General features: G+C 35.2%; 2 protein-coding genes across 2 annotated transcripts; both read right to left on the reverse strand.

The window, feature by feature from the left end:
• Positions 1-2,904: 2,904 nt before the first annotated feature.
• Positions 2,905-12,986, reverse strand: LOC117341844 (A disintegrin and metalloproteinase with thrombospondin motifs adt-1-like). The gene is made up of 18 exons (XM_033903704.1): positions 12,943-12,986; positions 12,339-12,386; positions 10,714-11,984; positions 10,163-10,262; positions 9,996-10,046; positions 9,540-9,734; positions 9,034-9,204; positions 8,189-8,359; positions 7,894-8,064; positions 7,140-7,310; positions 6,686-6,856; positions 6,251-6,421; positions 5,619-5,810; positions 5,010-5,180; positions 4,400-4,570; positions 3,901-4,097; positions 3,300-3,465; positions 2,905-2,972 (listed from the first exon to the last, which is right to left on the reverse strand). The coding sequence occupies exons 1-18, from the start codon at positions 12,959-12,961 to the stop codon at positions 2,905-2,907; spliced, it is 3,675 nt and encodes a 1,224-aa protein (XP_033759595.1). The 5' UTR covers positions 12,962-12,986.
• Positions 12,987-19,952: 6,966 nt separating this feature from the next.
• LOC117341845 (IgGFc-binding protein-like) lies at positions 19,953-24,604 on the reverse strand. Its single transcript, XM_033903705.1, has 4 exons — positions 24,577-24,604; positions 22,396-22,443; positions 20,515-21,785; positions 19,953-19,970 (listed from the first exon to the last, which is right to left on the reverse strand). Exons 1-4 carry the CDS (start codon positions 24,602-24,604, stop codon positions 19,953-19,955), a joined length of 1,365 nt encoding a protein of 454 aa, XP_033759596.1.
• Positions 24,605-26,672: the final 2,068 nt, after the last annotated feature.

Below are 26,672 nucleotides of genomic sequence, written 5' to 3' on the forward strand. Positions count from 1 at the left end.
ATAAATAATCATGCCAAAAAGTAAATAAACAATGAGTTGATAAGTACATATACAAACAATTATAAAGACACATCTATAAAAATACAACAAAAAACAAAAAGCAACAAAATAAAATAAAAACCGAACCCCCCCGAAAAAGATAATAAAATAAATAAATAAAACAAAACAAAACAATAACAGCAACAACATTTCATGCAAACACTTTTAGTTATCCAACTGGGAAAAAATGAATAATGTTTATTTGATGTATGAAAATAATATTTCGGGTACATGTACATTTACTTTTAATACATATATAGAGATATATTATGATACATAAACGCCATGTTTGTAAAATAGGTAGGTGAAATGTTATTACAAGAAGTATAGAATCCTTACCCTGCCGTCTGTAATTTTGGCCAATCCTGAACCGGATTAACTTTAACCTGTACACTTGTACTATAGGCTAGGTATTGGATTAGCTATTACTCTAATCGTTTAATCGAATGTCCCAGTTATGAAAATGTTATAATTACAAAGATAATAAATCATAAGTTCAGGTCTATAGAGTTACCTGATTTACAGTAAGAACAGTTTATAACGCAGTAGACGTGCCAGAACTACCAGCATGCTAAATATACACTGATAATGATAACATAACAAAAGAAACATAGGTAAAGAAGCTTACCTATTTAAATTTGTTCCATTGTTGGGATTATCCGGTTAGGGACTTTGATATTCGTTGATTGACCCGATCAGGTAAAATTTTTACGTTACAAAAGTACACTGTAAATTGGCCTATATTATTTGGATGTGTTTCAAATTCTGGCATTACTGAGATATGCAATGATTGTATTTCTTTGTAATCTATCTGCAATGGTTATAAGTTGAGGTATTTATAATTTTTGTGTTAGTTCTTTATCCTGATTATTGTTTGGCATTTTTTCATATACCTGGTACATTATGTACGGCTGTTTTGATTACATAGATTGCTTATTTTATTCATAAATACCCACCATAATTCATCGCAATTATATTTTATTTCAACATATCTATTGTCAAACTAATAACAACGAATCAGGTGAAAGTTATAACAACTTGACAATTCGGTTATTAGGTGAACTATCAAAATACTCTATGATACATATTATTCTTATATATTTAGTACTCAATTTTTCTCTTGGGCATCAATATCTACAATAATTATCTACATACGTTTTTATATTTGGATTATATATATTTTCACACGTGGTTGAAATTATTTCTATTTTCACTTTCGGCAATATGAGAGGATTTTATACTTTATATCGTGGTAAACAACTTTCATCGTTTCAGAAAATGTCGTTTGAATCTCAAATGCCTAGTTCTCTTCTAATAACATTTTCTATCAACCCCGATCTCCTGAATGACATGTTTCATTCTCTTTGACACTCCCATTTTAATGTCATATTTCAAAAACATGAAATCAATGTAGGTAGATATAACTCAAGTGAAATATAAAGATGCCCCATGCATTAGCTTACACCACTAATTTATGGAAATCTAATGTTCCTGAATAATACAAGGATATGCTGCTACTAATAGGATAACATGAATCGATGTTTATTACTGACTAGGATACAGAAATTCTTGAAGTCGATATCAAAGTAAATTTTTTTAATAGATTGTGATATCCAGTTTAAATATTTTACCTGTATATATTTTTTAAATATCAATTAACAAAAAAGTGCTTAACATAGCGCCTCTATCAAACAAAATGACGTTGTTTTGTTGATTATATGTTTTATGCTTGCTGGACGCACATAATGACATTCGTCGCTGTCATAGAAATCTATGTTTAATCAAAATTCAAACATTTTCTATATAACTTAATTTTCGGAGTTGAATTACTTGCTTTGTATTGCATATGTATGTTCTTTTAAATTGAACAATGGTATTGCAATCATTTTTGTCAATATGGTAGACAAAACTCAAAGCAATTCTTTAGCAAACGTATTTTATTCATTTCATATATAAACATTTAACTCAACGTGTTGCATGATTTTTAGATACACGATAATGAAAGTAATTCGGTAAGTTCTAATACATCCACTTATTGATTTTTTTTACAGCTGTAACATGATCTTTGATAAATGAATTTAAACAAAATAGTTGACATTGAACCATCAAGGACTTGAATGATGAAAATTAAAAAAAAATCATTGCATATTCTACAGATTGAATTTATTGGTATATTGGGATTATACTGCATTACGGAAAAATATGATAAAATATATCTTTTTTCATGAAAGTGTAAATCATGAAAAAACATGTTTTCTGCATGGATACCTTATATATCAAATTAATGGATAACACTGATGCTTGATATGAAGATGCTCACTTTCCAATTGGAATACTGGCTGGTCTATATAAGGGGTAAACACGTATACATAATTCGATCATTCACATCAGGTGTCAATGCACCATTTAATTGATAAACTCAACATCCCCTCCCTCCAAAAAAAAAAACCAAAAAAAAAACCAAAACAATTAGTCGCTACAGATACATAACAAAATATAGGATAACAAATGCCTAGATATAGCTTATACTGAGCCCGTCGTATAATGAACGTAAAATGCACATTTCGCAATTTGAATACTGATTTGTCTATCACAGGAAAAACTATTTATCATCGATAGAGCTCGGAAATTACAACTATTTCTTGCATATTTATATACATGTATATATAAATGTTGAAATTGGCAGTGTCCGATAGATGAAAGTGCTTACGTTTTACTTATCGGAGTGCTTCGAGTTTATGTTATATATATATATATTTACATTGGGGAGAGAGGTAACACTATCTCAGAAAGCGAGACTTTGTCTAAATGACAAGAACCTGTTAAAATAGAGAAAAACGGATCTTCCTTGTGGAAATATTCCAATCACCGCCACAACAACCAGATCGTGGATAAAACCAATGCACCGAGCCACTTGGAAAACAGCAAGACACCTAAAGAAAATGGAATAAACTGGTTAAGAATACGAAATCATGCCGCTGATTTCTAAGCGCGAATTTAAACAAATACGAAAATTTAAATTTAATGTGATATTGTTCTTGGAGGCTTACTATTCATATGCTATGGACGTGAAAAAAATGGAATACAAGATGAATATTTAGATATCAGTTTTTACCATGACACAACATTGAAAATGTACCTTTAGAATATAAATGATGTAAAACCAATTTTACGGATTTTGTTTGTTTCATTTTGCATTTTATAGTTAGGAATATGAATAAAACAAATGTTGACCAATAACATTTCGGGTACAAACTTACCATCTGCCCCGTTCCCACAAGCCTGCAGCAAGGCGGAGTTACATCCGGCATAACCCTCTGTTTCGTCACTTCCGTCGTCACAATCATTGGCACAGTCACACATATATGACCTGTCTATACAGGTGATCTGACCGCTTTCGCAGGTAAACCAGTTTGCGGGGCACAACTAAATGATAAACACATGCTTGTTTTAATGATACTTAGTCAAGTTTTGATTGATTGAATACTTTTGACACAAATCCTAATGAGTGTGGCCAAGCAAAATAATTTCGGAAAATCAAGAACCTAGGTTAAAACACAGGTTAACAGAAGGTTTGGTATGTTTCAACAATAATCAGCTTCCATGTTTAAAATATGACATAGTAAACCAGAGTAAATATGCATTTAGCATTTGTTTTATCATTTCACCGTAGTTTCTGTTGGTATGGTTTTGTTGTGTACAGGATTGGGCCGAGAAACTTGGTATCAATTTTTTTATTGACGGCAATGTATGTAAAATAATGAATCGTTTTGGCATACATATACATGATATAATGGTTTGAGATATAAAGATAATGTCGAGTATCTCAACAGACTTTTTTCATTTACTGTCATATATTACCTGTTGGTAAACACCAGCTTGACGGACAGGACAGTCCTGTGTGTTACACTCGCTGAAATCACTGGATGCTCCGGGACATTGAAGTCCACCGTTGAGTGGAAGTGGGTCAGAACAACTCCTGATTCGTGAACGGGTTCCATTTCCGCAAGAAATTGTGCATGTGCCCCATGGATTCCATTCAGCCCAATCGCCATCAACTTAGAAATAAAAACAATCTTTAAAAGGTCAAAAGGGTAATTAACATTTTAAACACTTTAAAGTATTTCTACTTGCCTAATGATATTGTTGTGGGAATAGACATTTAGTCCGGAACCAGATGCCCTGGTTTTACTTCCTCTATAGACGATACGTCGTCATTTCCGCCGAATGAGTTTTCTAGCAATCCTTTGAACTGCGCTAGCGCTTAATCAGGGTTGGTTCCTTGTGAAATTAAACGGCAATATTGTTATAAGGCAGTTTGATAGTCTTATGGATTTGATAGGATTGAAGAATGACTTACTTATACAGACAGCCGTGTTACAGTCCATTGTATCCGTGACATTGCCAGAACACTGAGCACCGCCATATTGCGGAGTTGGATTTGTACAAGAGCGACCCCTGGTGGCAGTCCCCCCTCCGCAGGTGACAGTACATGAACCCCAAGCACTCCAACTTGACCATGCGCCGTCAACTGTAAACGGGTTATCATAGAACAATAAATCTAATTTCCATGATTATCATACTTCGAAAAAATTCGTTTGTTAATGAACTATTAATTATTAAAGGGTAGCAAATGATATTGAATGATTTCATTCCATCAAGGGAACAGCAAGAACAGGAAAGTGATTCAGTTGATCACATAAAACATGTTCATATATCAAATAATTAAGAAAAAAATATAAAATAAGGAAATCAAAGATAACACGTGATAATATTACCATTTTCAATAGGTAGTAATAATAGTAAATGCCGCGTTTGGAGCATTTTGAGGATATTTTGATAAATGTATCTATTTATTTGATAATTTAGGTATACTTCACCGTTGTTTTAACACTTGACGGCATATAAAGACAAATATGTGGATTTATGTCCATCATAAGCCAGCCTTTTAGGTTATATGCTATACTTACTTGGGCAAGGTGGCAGGGTGCACACTTGGCTGTCATTTGTACTTCCGCTGCACGGAAGACCGCCATATTGAGCTGGTGGATTTGTACATGTTCTCGATCTGTGCTGAACTCCACTGGCACATGTTACTGAGCAAGTGTTCCAGCTGTTCCATGCAGACCATACGCCGTTAACTAGAAGAAAATGATTGAATTATTTGTGTTTCACACTTTCTTAATATACCACACGAGAGCTCACAAAAAGGATATGTACCAATCGACATATGTATTGATGAATATTGAGGATAACGTTTCGAGAGTATCTAGGTAAAATACAAAATTGTCTTTTTGTACTAATTTTGATAAATTATGCAAACATCATGGAACATCGTTTCTTATGTTAGGAATGGCATTTCGTTTGTCAATACAACATTCCGATTAAATTGCCTTTTGAAACTGTTCTACATAATAATACTAATGAAGTTAATTGGATAATAAATAAGTCAATGTATACGTTTTGTACAGCATATGCAAGTTTCTATGTTTCCTAATAATAATTATGCACGTTTTCAAATGATCTTAATTTAATTGATCATGTGACCAGCCTTTTAAAAAAATACCCATTGGACGTACTTGGACAGTAAGTGGACGTAGTACATGTCGCGACGTGAGTGTCAGAATTAGGACAGTCGGCGCCATTGTACTGTGGGGCAGGATTGTCACAGGAACGGGTCCTGGTCTTTGTTCCGGTTTGGGACGTTCCATAATCCTTACATGTAAGTGTGCATGGAGCGTAGCTTCCCCAAGAGCCCCATACTCCGTCAACTGTTAATGTATCGAGCAAATAATCATTATAAATACAAGATGCCACTGAGCGAAGATTTTTGGATTGACGTTCAGAAAAGAGCTAGTATAATATGAGGGGGCACATTAACAAAATGCACAAAAAAGAAAGGTCGGTGGATGTACCGGTATATCTATTTTCATTCCTGTCATCACTATTATGACAAAATAAACTAGAAATTAAAAAATGTCTTTTGAACACCACCATAAATACAAGTATACAAAACAAATCTGCAGCTGAGATGGTAAAAGACTGCAAAATTGCATGGTAATGGCACTTTTTGGACACTTATATTGTAATAAACTAGTATACCAATATAAAGCACATTTGTAAAGAATACAAACATACAAGAAACAACAATAGATTTGTTTACATGCAGTGCTATTTATATTGATCTCAGTGCCTAGTTTTGTGTACTTACTCGGACATGGAAATGTATTACAGGTAGTGCTACTTGTGTCAGCGTTTCCACATGACGCCCCTCCGTACTGCGGAGCAGGATTCGTGCATGATCGCGTCCGGTACTTCACACCTCCTGCGCATGTCACGGAACAGGAACCATAACTGCCCCAAGAGGACCATTCTCCATCGACTACGTACAAAGAAGAAGAAAAATTCTTAAAGCATGCACTATGCAACCTTTTTTTTTTATATGTCTGGTTGGATAATTGTTTTGAAATCGAGGCATTGCCAAAATTTCAAACCTAATACCAAAATGAAAATTGTTGATGTATGGGTTGACGCATTAATGTTTAAGACTTCAACAAATGATCCGAACTTCATTTCACAGAAATTCCTGTTATGTCTGTCAGTGTATCTCTACTTGTTATTGATAATATAATTATGCCACACATACTCGGACACGGGTTTGTGTTACAGCTCGCGCTGCTTGTGTCAGAGTTTCCGCATGACGCCCCTCCGTGCTGTGGAGCAGGATTTGTACATGAACGCGTCCGGGACTTCAATCCTCCTGCGCATGTCACAGAACAGGAACCATAACTCCCCCAAGAGGTCCAACCACCATCAACTACAAGGGAGCAGGAAGTCATGTGCATTTTACCGGTTAACACTTCATGTGAAATAATCTTTACCAGGCTATGGTAAATTGATATGTCAATATGTCCTCACATTAAAATAACGGGAGCTGATGTTCCATTATCCAGCGTTTTAACATTTGTTATCGTAACTGATAAATTAAACCGTTTTTGTTTTGCAAAACATTCAATTATGCATCCAAATATAACACAACAGCACAGATTGAAATAATCATGAAAAATAGTATTTGTCTTATGAAGGTGTTCAGCACTTACTTGGACAAGGGTGAGTGTTACAAGTTTCTGTGTTTGTATCAGAGCCGACGCAGTCGGCGCCATTGTATGCCGGGGCCGGACTATTACACTGCCTCGTTCTGGATCGTGATCCAGTTCCACAACTCCTTGAACACGACCCCCAATTTCCGTAAGAGCTCCAGCCACCATCAACTGAAAAATACAATGGATATGCTTAAAGGGTATCGGGCTAATGCGCAATATGTTATTTGCCTGCAAACGTCTGTCATTTATGACGAATATAAATAACATAGGTAGGTTGTTTAATGCATGTATTTTCATATCGTACATTCTAAACCCTATTTAGATTTTTTACTTAAGGCGTTTATCATTACAGATATGACAATCAAAACAAAATACAACAGTCGTTTGATGATGAAATGTCCCCTTCACACCAATTAATATCATAATACTAAACAGAAATGCTTGAATTGTAATTTGCAGTCCGTTAAATTACATCTATTACTCGTTATTTGATAAATAAACCCTGCGACGCATATGCTTACATGAAGATGTCTTTGCTCATTTACACACTCAGAATTTCTTTGATTGCAAATTTAAGACAGTACTGACAGTTGATTCATGTTCGTTACCGTTTTAATGGTTTATCAAAACGGTAACGAACATGAATCAATAGCTATGTGAGTACACTAAATATATTAACACTGGGCTAAGATTTTGTATAATATCGGGTTTATATGTATGTTATCAACAGATAAAGTTAAGACATACATACTCGGACACGGGTTTGTGTTACAGCTCGCGCTGCTGGTGTCAGAGTTTCCACAGGAGGCCCCTCCGTGCTGTGGGGAAGGATTTGAACATGAACGCGTCCGGTACTTCAAACCTCCTGCGCATGTCACAGAACAGGAACCATAACTCCCCCAAGATGACCAACCACCGTCAACTACAAGAGCGAATATGGTTGGATTCTATTATCAGTTGAATAGAAATAGTATTCGTTATTGGAGAAAATCATCACCGTATTCACTAAGTTGACCTCTATCTGACCCTTATGTATGTATGCTTACTTGGACAGGCCTGTGTGTTACATGCTTCAGTACTGGTTGTAGATCCGACACAATCGGCACCATTGTTTGCTGGAGACGGATTATTACACTGCCTCGTTCTGGAACGTAATCCAGTCCCACAACTTCTTGAGCATGATCCCCAGTTTCCATACGAACTCCAGCCACCATCAACTAAAACGCAAAAATCGAAAGAAATCGATATCATATCAATAACAGTGTTTCCTTCATTAGCATGATCTATGTACAGTACATAGAGAAAATACCGTTGATATGACGTCATAACCAAACGTCATCAGACATGTTCTTTACCCTATTTTCAAAAGAAATTGACATATGTATTTCTTCCTGAATATCGTATTTTCATTTGATATATTTGAGTGACCCACCTTATTTGAAAAATATGAGGGAATCGTCATTGCTTCCGCCATGAGATGTATTTGGGAAGCAAAATCAAATAATCACATCAGAAAATAGAAAACCGGAGGCAATGTCATAATATAGTGTCAACCTTGTAAGAATAAAGGCTGTGTTAATAAAAAAAAATAAACAGATAAAGATAAACGGTATACTTTTTGCTTGATGTTTCTAGTTTTTTTGTTTTGCTTTGTTTTTGTTTGTTTGTTTTTTGCTTAATAAATGATAATGATAATCCTGCGATTAAATGTTGAATGCAATGATGGAATACCATACAAATCATTAAAAGAAGTTTAAATAATTGTGTTTTAATTACCTTTTATTGATAGCAATGTTCTATTTTCTTTTGAAGATAACGAGATGGGAGTTTGCGGTCAATTAAATCACTATGTAAATACATTCATTGTATAAGCCAAAATCACAATACTTACTTGGACATGCGCTCAATGTACAACTAGCCGTTTGTGAACCAGAACTGCTACAGTAACTTCCGCCATGCGCTGGTGAAGGGTTATTACATTGTCTTGTCTTCGTCATTGATCCACTACCACACGTCACGGAGCAGGAACCATACGACCCCCAACTACCCCAGCTGCCATCAACTTTATGAAAAAAGAATATTATTGAGGATGTATAAAAGACTATCAACCCGAAATAATATCGTCACAACAATTTTCCTCAACTCTTCTACATATGACAGTATACATTTTAATGGAATCGGTGAAAGATGCAGTTCTGAAATATATGTATTCTGAAATATTGCACTATGCTTATTTTGAATATATGCTTTAATTGTCCTTTTTGAAAGTGATGATTAACTGAATTTCGTAAATTTAGAAAAAAAATCACCGCAAGTTTTTCTAATCGTAATCGTAATGATCGTTTAATGTATAATTACAACTTAATCTTTAAAATCAATAAAGGAAATATTACGTACTTGGACAGTAGTTGGATGGGGTACATGTTGCGGTGTTTGTGGCACTCCCTGAACACTGTTTGCCGTCATATTTGGGTGTAGGGTTGTTGCAATATCGAGTCTGGGTTTTGATCCCGGAGGTAGCGCCGCCTGCTGCTGATCGACACGAAAGCGAGCACGCCCCGTACGAACTATATGAACTCCAACCACCGTCAACTACGATCATAAACAAATCATTTTATTTTTAATATGTGTCTTCGTGAGATTGGCTTTTCATCCATTTGGGCATTGTCAGCCAAAGTAATAGAAATTATAGAGAAAAATATTGCCAAATTAATAATAAATAAATAAATTTAAAAAAATAGGGTTACGTTTATTAACATGGACACGTCAATTATAAAACCATGTTTTGAAACACGACTTAGAAATTGAAAAAAGTAAGAGAAATTAAATCGGAATAACAATATCTTTACTCACTTGGCGGAGGTGTCGCACAGTCTTCCTCTGCCTGACCATCGCCGTCATCATCTATAGCAAAGGAATAAGTATTTGTCAATCTTTGACTTCTAATCGAATTTGTATTTATCAGGAAGAGTGAATTTCTTAATTACATCAAACAATAAAAAGTAGGTTTCAAGTCATACCTCTTCCCTGATTCTCTGTAGTACACAGCTCCTCGTCGATCAGACCGTCACAGTCATTGTCAATACCATCTCCAACCACTGTACTGGTCGGAATACACACCTAGAGAGAGTTTTAGCACATTTCTGAATTCTATCAAATTCAATCTGAGTCAATTTATAACCGGAACATTGGGTAATGCAGAAATGTAGGCTGTGTCAATGACACATGGCATATTTTTTTCATACGGATGAATGAAAGTCAGACACAATTTATCAAAATGACGATTCCTGTAAGGCTATTGCATAAACATTGTTGGCCTCTTGAAATAAATATGTGATTTGATATGATAGATCGCAGCAAATCGGTGAGTCCGGTGTAGAGGAACATTATTTGTTCCTGTACCGGATATATACCGTATTACACTTTATCCGTTAAAACATTTGCTGCAATATAAGTAAGATATATCTGTAATCTATCCTAAATAAAAATAGCAATTACTACACAATATTTAGATTATTCTTCGAGATTCCGACTGAAATAAACAACAAAAGACGATAAAACAAATGCTCACCGTGTTGATTCCGGCCATACGCATTCCTGTAGTAAATCCGTATGTCTCGTAGTTTGCCTGGCCGTACAGGTATCCTCCGAAGATAGAGATGGGAGATGTGTGACGTACAGTGTGGGACCCCTCGGACACGCTGATGTAACCCCCAACATAGTCAGTACCGCTAATTCTGTTGTATACAGTGCTGGAGGGGAATGCATTACCATCGACTCTAAGTCCAGATTTCTCAGATTCCTTTATGATGAACATGAAGTAGTTGCTGTATGACCCAAGGGAGTACTTTGGTGTGGTGAATGTATAGTCGGCTCCGTACTGTTCCACTGGTGGAATAATCATCATCATAGGGTCAGATTTTTCGCTTGAAGACTGTTGACTCAGACAAAACTGTACAACTAGAATTGGTTTGTCAGATTCAACAAGACAATAAGCTCTGGAAGAAATTGTCTTTTGCACCATCGATCCAGCTTTGCTTAGTGTGAAAGAGTTAGAATAACCTCCACTTATCGTGACGCTCGTGCTACTTTCACTGGCAATAAACTTAAAGTAGTCCCCAACTGATCTGTTTGGGACAGGAACAGTTACAAAACGCTTTCCCCAAGTGTCAACATTTGTAAGATGCTCAACCAAATGATCAGAGCTGCCTCCTCTGCCAATGTTCGTTTTCCTGTTTCCACTGAAGACAGATACAGCCTTGGTGGAACTGATATATGTCCCTGTGAGATCGCCGTATGTGACTAACTGGAATGTATCGAACCTGTTCATTGTAACGGTGAGTGTGTTGCCTTTGTAGTAGTTTCGTCCACCCCATGAGATATATCGGCTTCCAATGGCGTCCCCCGGTGTGATACTTACTGACGTGCTGTCATTCACACCGACAATCAACAGCTCACACTGCCTGGACGGAGGGTAATAGGTAACGGCATAGTACTCAGTTCCTAGTACATCAGTCGGGAGTCCAAGAAAGGCATCGCATGAGTATCTCTCCTTGTTGACTCCGTAAATGACTACTTCATCGTCGGCGGAAATCAGAACGGCTTTGGAGCTCATTTCGTTACCGCTCAGACGAACACGGGGGTGGAAGAAGAGCTGTTTAACAGTTCCGGCTGTGACAGAGAACGCCTCATTTATTCCGGCGGAACTGTATCTCGGGGCTGTCACTCTAACATTTACTGTCGTCGTCCTCATCGTTGTGACAAAGAGTTCGACATTGATGGACTCTGCAATGTTCTCCATATATCCGATGATAAACTCGGTACCACGGTTGTCAGGTGCACCTTGAATTCGAAGGTTTCTTATTTATAGGAACAACGTCTCATTAGTTAACAGTGATTTGGGCAAATTTGGGCGTAAGTGAATGCAACGCCGGTTTATGTAAATTAATCAACAAAATTAATAAGTGTATTTCTTAATTATAGTTTTTTTGATCATGAATAGATAAAAAAACTTTTTTTTTTTCTTTTTTCTGTTCGGTAAATCAGATATTGACATATCCCTGAGAAACTATATACTTCATTCTGAACACCACAATAAATTAAAACGTTATTTTTTATATCCTCATTTGTAATATGAAGTTTGAAATGTGCACCACTGTAATAACTTATTTAGTTATATTTAAAAGTTTTACGTACCGATGACACCCCCGAACTGGTACACAAGACACACCAGAGTCCAAACACCTGTGCAAACATTTGATATAGTATCGGAACATTTACAAGTAATCGTTTACATTGTCATTTATTATATTTAATAAAATTATGATAATTGATGTTCACGCATATACATTTCATTAACTTATAAACAAAACCAAAATTATTCAATATAAATAGAAATGCTAAATGTTGGCACACCCGATATATATATGTGAAAATCATAAAATGGGCAATAGGTGTAGAAATATAACTTATAAGGAACAATATATGGATTAATATAATAAAGCAGTCTGAAAAATGATCGTTTTTAAACCGAAAGTAACATATACGTGTACCAATTAAAGAGACTGGTACGATATAATATATTTTGGGGTGAAAATAAAATTTAGATTACCTACCAGCTTTTCGTTAACGCGTTTAGCTTTGTTTAAGTTCTGTTTAGATATGAAAAAATCCTTTGTTTATGATAGTTAAGGCTTCCTCGTATCAAGAATAAAAGCATGTGTTACATATCATCATTTGTTTACATAAGATAAATAACACAGTTAGATTTATATTTCAAAACAGTGAAAAGTAAACTTACCCAGTGTCGATAGAGCCATGTTTAACGCCACCGACTTATCTGTGTCATGAATACAAGTCGTTTGATTAACTGTTGGCGTTGTCTTAATCTTATAAGTAAGGCGTAATCTTAATACTGACTTATTTTTTGTTACATGTTAAACATTAAGCACTGGTAATAGTATTTAGGCGAATGATAATCAAATATAATTATAGAGCACTGTTCGATAAATAACAACACTGAAAAATATGTATGCATGAAAAAGTTATGTTTATACAGTTTCAGATGACAGATCGCAGATTTAATTCAGTAAAAGTTAACCTACGGTATTTTATATGGACACGTGTGTGGCCGACATGTATGTGTGTATGTGTAATGTATGTTTATATATTTATATATGACTGTTTGCATGTGTATACCTTCTCGTGTGTAACCCATGTCATCTTATAGCGTTTGTCCAATGAAATAATACCATGCGAGAGTAATTCTATAAGTTGCATAGTCTATTCACAATATACACAACCTGACTAAGAATTACCCTATGGGTCGGCGTCAGCAAAAAGCAAATACATAGGCAGGAACGAGCAGTATTTCAAATTCTGTGTACCTCAAAGCTATTGAATAATGTATTTTCTTCCTTGCTGGGACAAAGTTTAACATCCGGGTAACCAGTGAGTTTTTGTTGCATTATTGATAATCTTTAGTTGGCACGTTAATACTATATATGGATACATTTTAGCAGTAATCTATGTTTAGCGCTTTATGTGGTGGAATGCATTCCGCTAAAGTATGATAATGCTAATTGTGGTGTTATAATTTGTTTTTGAGGTACGTACTATGATTGTACAATTTCACTATTGTGCTAATCAGTTTAACTTCAAGTTAACGTGTTGAATTTTCATTATACAAGAATAGTATCATTGTATTTTTCCCCGTTCATTGCCTCACAGGTATGTCTGATATATTTAGACATTCACAGAAAAGCTCGGGATAACAACATCTTAATATCTAGAAATGCAAAGCTACATTAATGCTGATGTTTTGTTAGGGCGATCTGTTTGCATCACAGCACAGTATTTTGAGGTCAATAATATTTTTAAATCATAAGAATAAGATATGATTTAAATGCTAATTTAGATAAGATAAAGTAGAAATTCTATATTAATTTGTATGGACAAATTGCAGTTAATCCTAACCGTCCTCATTTTTTTGTACTGTTATGGTTGTCTGTTATAAATTTTAACTTTGCATTGCATGATTTTAAGAATTCAAATACGAAAAATATTACTGTAAATCACTTATATTTCGCGAGTACTTCATTTCGCGAGCTCACATAATTCGACTTATTCGCGAATACATAATTTCGCGAATTCTGATCTCAAAATGACGTTGCCTACTGTCCGATAAGATATTTTGAAACATATGTAGATATATACTTTAGCTATACAATGCAGAAGATTATTTTCCATATTGACTACTCAATGATGCTAGAGGCTAAAAGCTGTTTTTCGTCTATTCTCATTAACGCATTCAAATACGTATAATTTTAACATGGTCCTGCTTGAATGTTGCTTACTGAAGGGTCATTAACAGCCCCTATTCATATAAATGTCAGGTCGAGCTTAATAGCCCTAAATTAAAAAGAATCAAAATTTCAAAGAACACAAAATAATATTAAGATTTGATGTAAGAAGATCAAGAATTTTACATAAAATGCAATTTCAGATCTTAAAAATGGATATCGATATGGATTAATCCATTTCACATTCCTTGCTGGTCACTTGAAACTAAATTGGTTATATATTTTAGTGTTTACAAATCCAACTCTGGTATTATTTCATTTTATTAGTGTCCACGAGGCTTAATATATGCGGTATGTGTTTATAGTATGAATTGCTTTGGGACACATCTGCTAAAGTTCTACTAGTGACAATACATTTCATATGTTGTTGTTGTTGTTGTTTTTTTGTTTTTGTTTGCTTGTTTTTTGTTGGTTTTTTTTTCCTTTTTTTTTTTTTTTTTTAACTTTAAGGTTTTTCCCGCGATATTGATTTTTATGAAGATGTCTAGAAGCGGTCTAAATCATTTGTATGGCCAAACATGCCCGTACTGGCCATGACATCGTCATCATACTTTGCATTTAGCAAAGCAGAAACACCATGTGATTCATGAAAAAACACAAGTTAACAGATTCTATTCAATACTCTTTTATTATGTACAGAAGCATATTTTGAGTTCAGCAGTGGAGAATACGTGATAAATATCAGACAAAAATAACAATAAACATACATTTTTAAAGCAAAAACAATATAGAGTGGTTTTATTTTTACGTTGTATATACATATATATTTCAACACGAAACGGAATAATACTTATAGGAAAACATTTTATTAATAAAATCATCGGAATAAAGATGTTTTTATCAACGGGTGAATCAATTACTGCCGAAACTAATTAACTCTTAGGGCAATCGAATTCCATTGATTGAATCTACTCGTTTTTCCATAGCAGAACATTTTCGATGAATTCTTGAGCTCCTTTCTTTCTTCATTTCATTTCAATTTGCCGTATCCTGTAAATAATATGTACACACAGAAGTCATATGTAAAGTTGTAATCGTTTTGAAATGTTCTTGCATATTGTGTCACCTCTAGTAAATACTGTCTATGTCGGAACGATGTTCTGTACACGGCGTGCATAGGTAGTTGTTAGATGCAGCATTGACATCAAACGCCCTTTAAATTACAAATGGAATGATACTAACATTGGATTTCTGGCCATTTAAGGAGATTGCAAGTAGTCATATGGATAACGTAAGACATTGGTAGAAGAAACACTCATCATCGCAGTAGCCAAGATACGGTAAATCCCAGTACAACACTCCACGTTGACAATCGTAAGACACCTACAGAAAATGGAACCATTACGACAATGAATATATCAGACAATTTAAAACGTAATACTAATAAACATTCTGAATCCTCTTCAACTATGCTCAAGATGTTTTCAGCATTAAAATTATAAGTCTAACGTGAAATTGCATTCGCTTTGTCAACTGTAGTATCTTAACGTGATGAATCGATGATAAAAGACGCAATAATGTATGTAAGTTAATGATTAATGTAAAATTTTACATTTAACCATGAATAAATATCTCCAGTAAATATAACATATCGAAAAACACTACTAAACAAATGCAATTTACGTTGTTTTTTAGTTTTTCTAAATAAACCGAAGTAAGCTATCTTATTTGTGATGTTGAAGAATATTTATGAAGCTTCATATCGAAAGTTAACTTACTATCAGCCCCATTTACCGCAAGATTTCAGCAGATCTGGATTGCATCCGGCATATCCCTAATGTTTCGTCACTTCCGTCGTCACAATCGTTTCCGCAATCACAAACTAATGGCAGTTCTATACACGTTATCTGACCACTCTCACAGGTAAACCAGTTTATCGGACATAACTGTAATCCAATAAAAAATGGGTGTTAGATAGGGTGTTATAAATCTTAGCTTGTGCCTTGATATTGTTAACTACATGGTTTTATAGGTAGTAATGTAGCAGAACTGGACCGGGTCGATCATCGGCGACCAGGTAGTTCTACTGGTAGAGCATCATGCTAGTGTTCGGAGGTCTGGCCGTGCATTTTTCTACTTCTATTACATTTGGTGCCTGTGACCAAACCTTGTTCAACCTTGTTCAAGGCAGGCGAATACGTGACAAAGGGAAAGCCGAACTTGAATTGTGAACTGTAAGGTATTCTGGGTCGAAGATTTTAAAATGGATGGAAGAGTGTATCGGAACTAGACCGGGTCGATGATCGACGTTGGTTTTGGTTTTGCTCGTAGGATTGTTTTAAGAAAAGGGTTGACTATGCTGGTTTCTATTTCATCGTTGGCAAATGACGCTTTGATGACATACTAGTATCAAGCGTGAAGTGTGTACAGGAGTACAAGCGTGTGTATGTATGACGACAGTTTTTTGTGGTGCCTGATTCAGTAATCAGGAAACTCGACGAAATCAGAGTGACTGATGATGTGGATGGTTATTTGAGAGCGAGAGACATAAATCGGTGGGGGATCTCGCTCAATCATATTATAATATTTCATATGAATCATTAGAATATATGAAATCGTGTTATCAATACCTGTTGGTATACACCAGCTTGACGAACAGGGCAGGCTTGTGTATTACAATCGCTGAAATCACTGGACGCCCCTGGACATTGGAGTCCACCATTTAGAGGAAGTGGATCATCACAGCTCCTTATTCTTGATCGCGTTCCAGTCCCACAAGTGAGCGTACATGTGCCCCATGGATTCCATGGACCCCATTCGCCGTCGACTAAGAATAATTAAAAAGAATAGTTCAAAAATCAAAATTGTCATTCATAATTTAAAGTATTGCCACATGTTTCATGACAAACCACTTTATTCCTGCACAGATGTCATATTTTATTCAAATATCCATTTTGATAATAGCAAACATGTAATTTTTTGACAAGATGTTTTACTACATGGGACGTTGGATTGAATAATGTTTTCTAAGACATGGGGGACTTACTTATACAGACGGCTGTGTTACAGTCTGTAGTGTCAGTGTCATTGCCAGGACACTGAGCGCCGCCATGATCTGGACTTGGATTGGTACAGGAGCGACTCCTGGTGGTGGTTCCCCCTCCGCATGTGACAGTACACGTACCCCATGCACTCCAGCTTGACCAAGCGCCGTCAACTTAAAAATAAGCATACAAATTAATCTTATGTAAATGAAACACCAAATCAAAATTCAAAAACTTTGAAAAAATGATTTCTTACCCTAAAGGAAACAAAACATGACAGATCATGTTTATGTGCAAATGTATAAACGAAACAGTTCCTTATCATACATGAAAGGAAATCATATGTAGATATACCAAAACAAAAGAAGCTGTATTTGTCATTATTACCATGTTTGACAGTGGATGTGCTAGATGTTTAACTGTATTAAAAAAAGAACGCAACTCACTTGGGCATGGACTCAATGTACAGCTTGTGGTTGAGGTATCGCTCCCACTACAATTGTTACCACTGTATGCTGGTGTAGGGTTGTTACAAGACCGAGACCTTGTCCTTGTGCCAGTGGCACAAGTCACAGAACATGATCCGTACGAACCCCAGGAACTCCAGCCGCCATGAACTACATGTAAAAAGGTTATCATTCAACACATTACTCTCTTCGGCTCCATAGTTATTTCAAGCCTTCGCAATAGTAAATGTCTGTTCATCATTTGTGGCAATTAATCAAAGATTGAAAAAAATGGTTTCTCGGATAATTTTCTTACTTGTAAGCCCATATTGTTTTTACGGTAATGGGTAATGTAATAGTTACAAATATCTCCATAATGCAAATATTCAAAACTGAAGAGACAAACTATATTAATAATGCTTTTGACTGCTGTAAATGTACATATTTCAGCGGTTATCTTATTTAAGCGCTTTTGCCTTGATAACCCTCCGCTAAATAATGACAGTGTAAATTGCAGTTTCTGTAGATATTTTTACGAAATAAACTGTTGGTGTGACAAATCAGAATTGCGTTTATCTGTTTGAATTCAGACATGAATGATTTCACATACAGTATTAGCAAGTCATCCGGTGAATGAAATGTTTTGATAAATTTGATGCATATGTTGATGTAATTATTTGCAATTCAATTATGTTTTTAAGGTAATACTATGATAACTCTATCAATTGTTCGGAAATGTCATATTTAAGTGATGAAGAATATTTACCTGGGCAGTAGATGGATGGTGTACAGGAAGCGGTGTTTGTAGCACTTCCGGAACACTGTTTGCCGTCATACTTCGGTGTAGGATTATTGCAATAACGAGTCTGCGTCTTAGTCCCAGTAGTAGCGCCACCTGTTGTAGATTGACAAGTGAGCGAGCATGCGCCGTACGAACCATAGGAACTCCACCCACCGTCGACTGTAAAAATGTTCAAAACACATTCTTTAGTTTAAAGAGACTTCCTTTATTCTGTAGCAACAACAGAAACATAATGTGTGTCATTATTTTAATATGGATAACAGCAAGACGGAAGATGAACGCAAGCTAATTCATACAAGTTCAATACTATATGAATACTGTCTATCCCATGAAGAAACCAAGTATCCATTTGTTTTGATTGCAGCGTTTTTCCCTTCTTTCTTCCTTTCTGTAATCTTCGTTCGTCTCGTGGTGTCTCCCAAAATTTAGCTGTTGATATTTGTGACAGTGGGGACTTAATGATATTCTCAACCAAGATTAATCTCGCGGAAACAACATTTTGGTAATACACAATTGACATTCATATTATATATAATTGCGATTGGATGGGAACAATGTGTATTAGTGCAGAAAAGTCAGTCTACATACTTGGAGGAGGTGTCGCGCAATCTTCTTCTGCTGTTCCATCACCGTCATCATCTGCAGATGAAATGTTTTCTTAGAAAATATACTGATATCAAATGATAATCTTTTATAGTGTGATTCCGTTGTATTTCTTTTATTTGTTCGATAAAGGGCCAATAAACGAAGAATATATTTTAGTAATGAACAGTGATTTTAATGTTGTTATGCCGATGTGGCATATACATAGTCTTAACATACGGTCGCTATCACTTGGGTAAGGAGGTAGAGCTGAAACATTTTGGGGATTTGGTTTCGCTTCCTATTGTTCAATCGGAATCCGCCCATTTTACACTTAGATTGCGGGAACACCTTTGAAGCAGGGTGGCAAAGACTGAAAACGTACCATGACCTTGATTTTCTGTTGTACACAACTCCTCGTCAATCAGACCATCACAGTCATTGTCAATGCCATCTCCTACGACGGTATTGGTTGGTACACAAATCTATTGGAGAAGAAACAAACAAAAACTTATTGGCTTTAATTTGATAATGGACAGGGTTATACCGCACAAGAAAAATAAGCACTGTTGTTCGATATCTTTCGAATATGTAATGATTTTACATTGTAATATGTACTCCTTGTCCTATGCTGGTTAAAGCTTTATGCATCTCTGCAAAATAATGTTTTTACAACATATATTTATAAATTTATCAAAATAAACTAAAGAACATTTAGATTGAAGCATAAGCTCTTTCATTTATTAATCTCTTTGTGATGCTTAACTATATAAGTTGCGTAGATACAGTGTTACTGGGATGTTCTGTGACGTCATAACAAAGGTGTATATGTGTGTGTGTGTGTATTTTTTATTGTTATCATTATTAACAAATCTATAAAAACGAGAAAAGTGAAATGCCATAATATATGCCTAATTAGATCTGAAAATTAATGTTTACTTACAAGTAACGTGACGTGAAATATTAAACCGTTACATCGCCTTTCTCCCACGATTGATCTTATACTGTACCTGCGCAATATATCCTTCAGTAATAAAGTAAACAGTTACCATATTATATTTTGGTTCAAAACATCTGTTTCGTAAGGCACATTCTTAATGATAGAAATGATCAAATTTGGATGGCAATTTCATATATCAGACGAAATATTCTTCAATAAACTAGCGTATCATTTCTACAAAATATCACACATTTTACCGTGTTGATTCCTGCCATACGCATGCCGGTAGTAAATCCGTAAGTCTCGTATCGTGCCTGGCCGTACAGGTATCCACCGAAGACAGAGATGGGAGATGTGTGACGTACAGTGTGAGACCCCTCGGACACGCTGATGTAACCCCCTACATAGTCAGTACCGCTGATTGTGTTGTATACAGTGTTGGAAGGAAATGCATTACCATCGACTCTAAGTCCAGATTTCTCAGTTTCCTTTACGATGAACATGAAGTAGTTGCTGTATGACCCAAGGGAGTACTTTGGTGTGGCGAATGTATAGTCGGCTCCGTACTGTTCCACTGGTGGAATGATCATCATCATAGGGTCAGACTCTTCGTTGGATGACTGTTGACTTAGACAAAACTGTACAAGTAATATTGGCTTGTCAGATACCACAAGACAATGGGAACTGGAGGAAATTGTCTTCTGAACAACAGTTCCTGCACTTGCGAGTGAAAATGAAGTCGAATAACCTCCACTTATTGTAACGGTGGTACTGCTTTCACTGGCTATGAACTTGAAATAATCGCCAACAGTTCTCCTTGGAACAGGAACAGTAACAAAGCGTTTTCCCCAAGTGTCAACATTTGTAAGATGTTCGACCAAATGATCAGAACTGCCTCCGCTGCCAATATTTGTTTTCCTGTTTCCACTAAAGACAGACACCGCTTTGCTTGAAGTAATGTATGTTCCGGATAGATCACCATATGTTACTAATTGAAATGTGTCGAATCTGTTCATTGTGACGGTAAGGGTGTTACCACTGTAGTAGTTTGTTCCACCCCACGTAATATACCGACTGCCAATCGCACTTCCGACTCTGATGTTCACTGTGGTGCTGTCATTCACACCGACAATCAACAGCTCACACTGTCTGGACGGAGGGTAATATGTGATGGCGTAGTACTCAGTTCCTAGTACATCAGTCGGAAGTCCAAGGAAGGCGTCACAAGAGTAGGTCTCCTTGTTGACGCCGTATATAACGACCTCATCATCGGCAGTGATCCAGACCGCTTTGGAACTCATCTCGTTTCCGGCGAGACGTATAGACGGGCTAAAGAACATTTGTTTAACAGTTCCGGCTGTCACCGAGAAGGCTTCATTGATCCCAGCGGCACTGTATCTTGGAGCAGTCACCTGAACATTTACAGTAGTGGTTCGCATTGTTGTGACGAAGAGCTCGACATTCATAGAAACAGCAATGTTTTCCATGTACCCGATGATGAACTCTGTACCGCGGTTGTCGGGCGCACCTGTAAAATTATGTTCGTCAATATAGAGGGGGACAAGAAAACAAAAACTAGCGTTTGTCATTAACCGAAATGAAATACATATGTATATGAATGACTTTCATTCTTTTAATGTAATGCAGCCGTTACCTTATATTTTGTATTTTTAGCGCTGACCATTTTGTGCATTAGTATTGTACTATTTGCATAGCTTATATTTATCACACATATTTCCAACACATCTATTGACCAATATGTAATTGCTCGAGTTTGAGATGTGCACTTAAATTTAAAAGAGACAAAAGTGATAAATAAATAAACTACAGCGCAAAGTTGACATATTAAGTCGATGTTTAGAATTTACTTCATTATCATTTAATTTACTAAATAAATATCAAATGTATTATAATGCAGACGTTGGCATTTGCTTATATACTCTTCGTTCGACATCCTTACCAAAACACTGATTTTTGTTTTTTGTTTTGTTGTTGATATATAATTTATATATTAAACTATGTATTATCATAAGCACAAACGTATTAATTATATTAATGAGTTAAAAGTTAAGTAATGATATGACACAACATATATCATTTCTACCTAGTTTTGTTAACTTGACTAGTATACTACTTACCATAGTTGCTTCCAAACTGGCACACCAGACAAAACAGCGTCAAAACACCTGCGCAAATAAGAAGAATATTAATAAATAATTTTAAAATGAATGTTTGTAAAACTCATTCAAAACAATAAAATAAAATCACAAAAAAATACAGTATATGGAAATGTTTAATATTCTAACAAAAATATCCGACACATCAACTGTTTTATTCTCCTGCTTTTAACTTTTCAACTCGTTAGTATAAAGTGCCGTTATTTTGAAGTTATCAGTCGGTAAAAAGGCGTTTCAATATAGTGCCCTAAAAGCAATTTTTAATCGCTTTGGTGCTTTTGGAAGCTTATTTGATTATAGATTTGAAGTTATCAATTAAGTTTCAACAATGTGCCTAAGCAAGGGTTGAGCGCCATTTTTGTGAAAATATGCAAAAATAATTTCTGATTTTTCTGAAAAAATCCTAACTCTGTTCATTCAGGGGATGAAAAATAACCAAATACTTGTCGAAAGTAACATGCTAGAGATTGTACATGTCAAGCTAAACAAATGTTTTTTTAGAACTTTTAGAATAAGAGATGAAAATATGATGATATTTGAGTCAAAGCTTCGTACATTAGATCCTGTGAAAATAATCTGACATTACATTTCTATTGCAGTTTAATAAGCAAACACCAAAATAACATCTCAAAATAGTGTAAAATAAGAGAATGTTACGCAAAGGAATTATTGTTCGGTAAATGTTATCTGTCTTAGAATTTAGATTGATATTGTCCAGTTTCTTAAACATCTACTTATTCTGCCTTGATTACTTCATATGTGACTTTATTATAATAATGGAAATTTAAAGATAAAATGCAATTTTCCTTGAGAAACAAGTCATCGAACTTCTAACAATAACAATATGATGTAATTTAATAAAAAAATAAATAAATCAAGATAATGACACCAATAACAAAACAGGATATAAATAACATCCAACTGAGATTATTCTCTTATTTTTCAATAAGAAACCAATTAAAATATTAATTGTAATACAGGTTGTATTTGAATAAATTAACATTAATTGTTTTGGTATATAGACCATTTTATCCTTTTGTTCACCAAACTATTTTTATAGTATAAATGATATTTGAATATTTTATCGTTTAGTGTACTCTGATATGTAGCGATAACACTTTTTATAGGGATGCGTTCAATAACAAAATAATTAAAAGTGATAAAATAATAAATCATGTGTACGTTACCCAATATTGAGAGCGCCATGTCTAGACTAACATACAAAATGTTATTCTGTGTTAGTAATACAGGTTGATTTAAATTCGGATTAAAATCATTAAACCTTCTTAATACAAGCTAATCATGGATATATTCTATGTGCGGAGAAAGATTGAAACTGTCAGGTCAACATCTTAGGTTCTCTGTCCCGAATCTGACCTATTGCACTGAGCCTATTAAACTTAATACGTGTATATATTATTCTTTTCTTTCGCAATACTATGTATTTTACAACATCAACGGCAATATACAAAATAATTACATTACACAACATAAGTTTATATAAGTAAGAAGTTCGAGCAAGACTTTGTCATGTATTTACAAATATACTAGCATGTCTTATTGTATAAAAGACACCGAAGTTGATGTGATTATTTTATACGGGAAACATAAAATTACATCATTTAACCGTTCCCTCTTGTCACGATATCAAGTCGGGAGACCACGTATGCGGACATGGCTGTCATTTTAATCCAAAATAAATACTCAGTGGAGCTATGCCATTATGTCCCTTTATACGGTATTATAACTAGCTTGCCGTCTTAAGTCGGTAAATGCATGCCTGTTTAAAATGGATTCCTTCCAAGACCTGTATTTTGACTTCGGACAGTCGCTTGGTTATATCTACCAAACATTCATTTATATTTTAGAATTTTTAGGATATTGAGGCCTCAGGCCTGCAGCCATCATTATCATATCATATATGATTGTTCAATAACTAATGTATATTTTATTTTTCTTCACTACCTGGCCTCAATTTTAACATACTTTGTATGTATTAGTTGATTATTTTCTATACTTTATTAGAAATAAAGATTACTATCACATAGATTATTTAGAAGAGGCCGAAAGGCCTGAACTGTCATCTGACTAAGTCCCTTGTACTATTGTAGTTAACATACTCTGTAGCGAGTATAGTGGTACTTTTGGCCATGACTGCTATGACGGCCATCTTTGATTCCGGAATGACCCAAAAAAAATACCAACACTAAGAACTACCACAATTCAGGTAAGTAAGATCTGTATCCCACTGGTGAAACATCAGATTAAGTTAAAATGTTATTACAAAATGGCCTTCATGGCTGCCATATCAAATATTTTACCAGGTCAAAAAAATGACAACAATTTCTTGACTTCCCCTCCTGAACAACCCAAATAATTTCTAGGTCAAGGTAACCAGTCAGTAGAACTGGAGATAAGTTTAAAATGTGTTTTCAAGATGACGGCCATCTTTGACTTCAGACCGACACAAAAACAAACACTTGGTCAAGACCATCCCCGGATTATATTAGGTAATTTAGAGGTGAATCCTACAGTTGGAATTGATGAAGAAGCTTGAATATGTGTTGATCAGGAAAATCATGATTACGCAATTTTCTTACAAATGAAAATGTTTTTACGAAGCCAAAACATAACGACTTTTGCTGGCTCCTCTTTCTTAACATTCCAACAATGTTTCAGCCCTGTGATACTGGTGAAACTGGAGAAGATGTTAAAAATATGTTTTTCAAGATGGTGGTCATTGCAGCCATTTTGGATTTTAGATCGACCTAAAAAAAACTGGGTCAAGACAATTTCAGGGTCATTTCAGGTAGTTTAGGGCTGATTCCAACCTGTGGAAGTTTGAAATAGTAGATGTTCAGGAAAACCATGACTACTATGGCTGCCATGTAAATATTTTAACACTTTGCTGGCTCCCGTTTCAGCCCTATCCATTTTTAGACCTATGGTACCAGTTCCGGAAATCTTTGATTTTGGATCGACATGAAAAATACCACTTGGTCAAGACCATCTCAGAATCATTTCAGGTAAACTATGCTGATAATCGTGGAACTTGAGAAGAAGTTTGAAAACAAGTGTTGTTCAGGAAAACCATGATTGCGCAATTATGGTACAAAATGGCCGTTCTTAAGAGGCTGAAAAATAACAGCACTTCGTTGGCTCCCGTTCTTTAACATTCCGACCAGACAAAGAATAGTAAGCTTCTATATAAGATGTATCATGTACCCCTGGACCGTATAGAGATACTGTAGTGTATGTAGGTAATACACCATGACTACCACCAATACCACCACTACCATCTCCCACCCATTCATTTCGCTTTTACTTTGACATGATAACTTTTTCAATATCGCATATAGTTATTAATTGGCAGATCGTCGAAGTCTAAGATAAAAATCATGACTGTTTTTTTTTTCAAAACATATTAAATCTAGTGGTGAGATCATTAAACACATATTCAAAGGCAATACTTTCTTTTATTCTGAGATTTATATATATATAAATAGGCGAGTCAGATTTTACCTTATACATAGGTGTAACATGAACAGTTTTTCTTTTGTCAGGACACTTGTGAGTGCAAAAAGATTAATTGTACATAATACATAGTATATCACTTAGATCGGTTTCACAAGAAATACAGAGACAGTTCGAAACCTTAAAGAGGTCGGGAACTGTGGAAAAGAAACTATCGGCATTCACATTCTGTCCCCTGATATATGGAGATGTAGAGTGAGCATTAATCAATTCAAGTCTATGATCAGCTTGATATATGTTATCAAAAGTACATTAACGCAAGGAGAATACAGAAATTTCGAAATATCATAAACCATGTTATTTTTTTAAACCTTAGAGATGAAAGAAAACATTCAATGATACTTCATTTTTCCATCATTCACAGATGTGTCTCACGTTTGACCTGTTCAAGATTTCTCTGTTACCCCCAATGATGCGATTTTCAAAGTTTCCTAATACCATGTATTCATAGCAACAATACAATTACGTCACGACCACAATACAATGACGTCATGACGACAAAACATTGACGTTACGTCCACAATTCAATCAAATCATGTCAACATTAAGTTGGATTGCAGAATTGATATTTCAACAACTGGTCCTGCTTGAATGAAAAAATATGATGGGGAAAAAATAAGCATCCCTACCTTCAGTGCTTGATAGAGAAAATCTTAAACCTTTCCGGTGATATTTTTCATGTCTTACTCTCGGCAGAGCCTCGG

Source organism: Pecten maximus, chromosome 14 (genome assembly GCF_902652985.1).
Source record: "Pecten maximus chromosome 14, xPecMax1.1, whole genome shotgun sequence".
Classification (NCBI taxonomy): domain Eukaryota; kingdom Metazoa; phylum Mollusca; class Bivalvia; order Pectinida; family Pectinidae; genus Pecten; species Pecten maximus.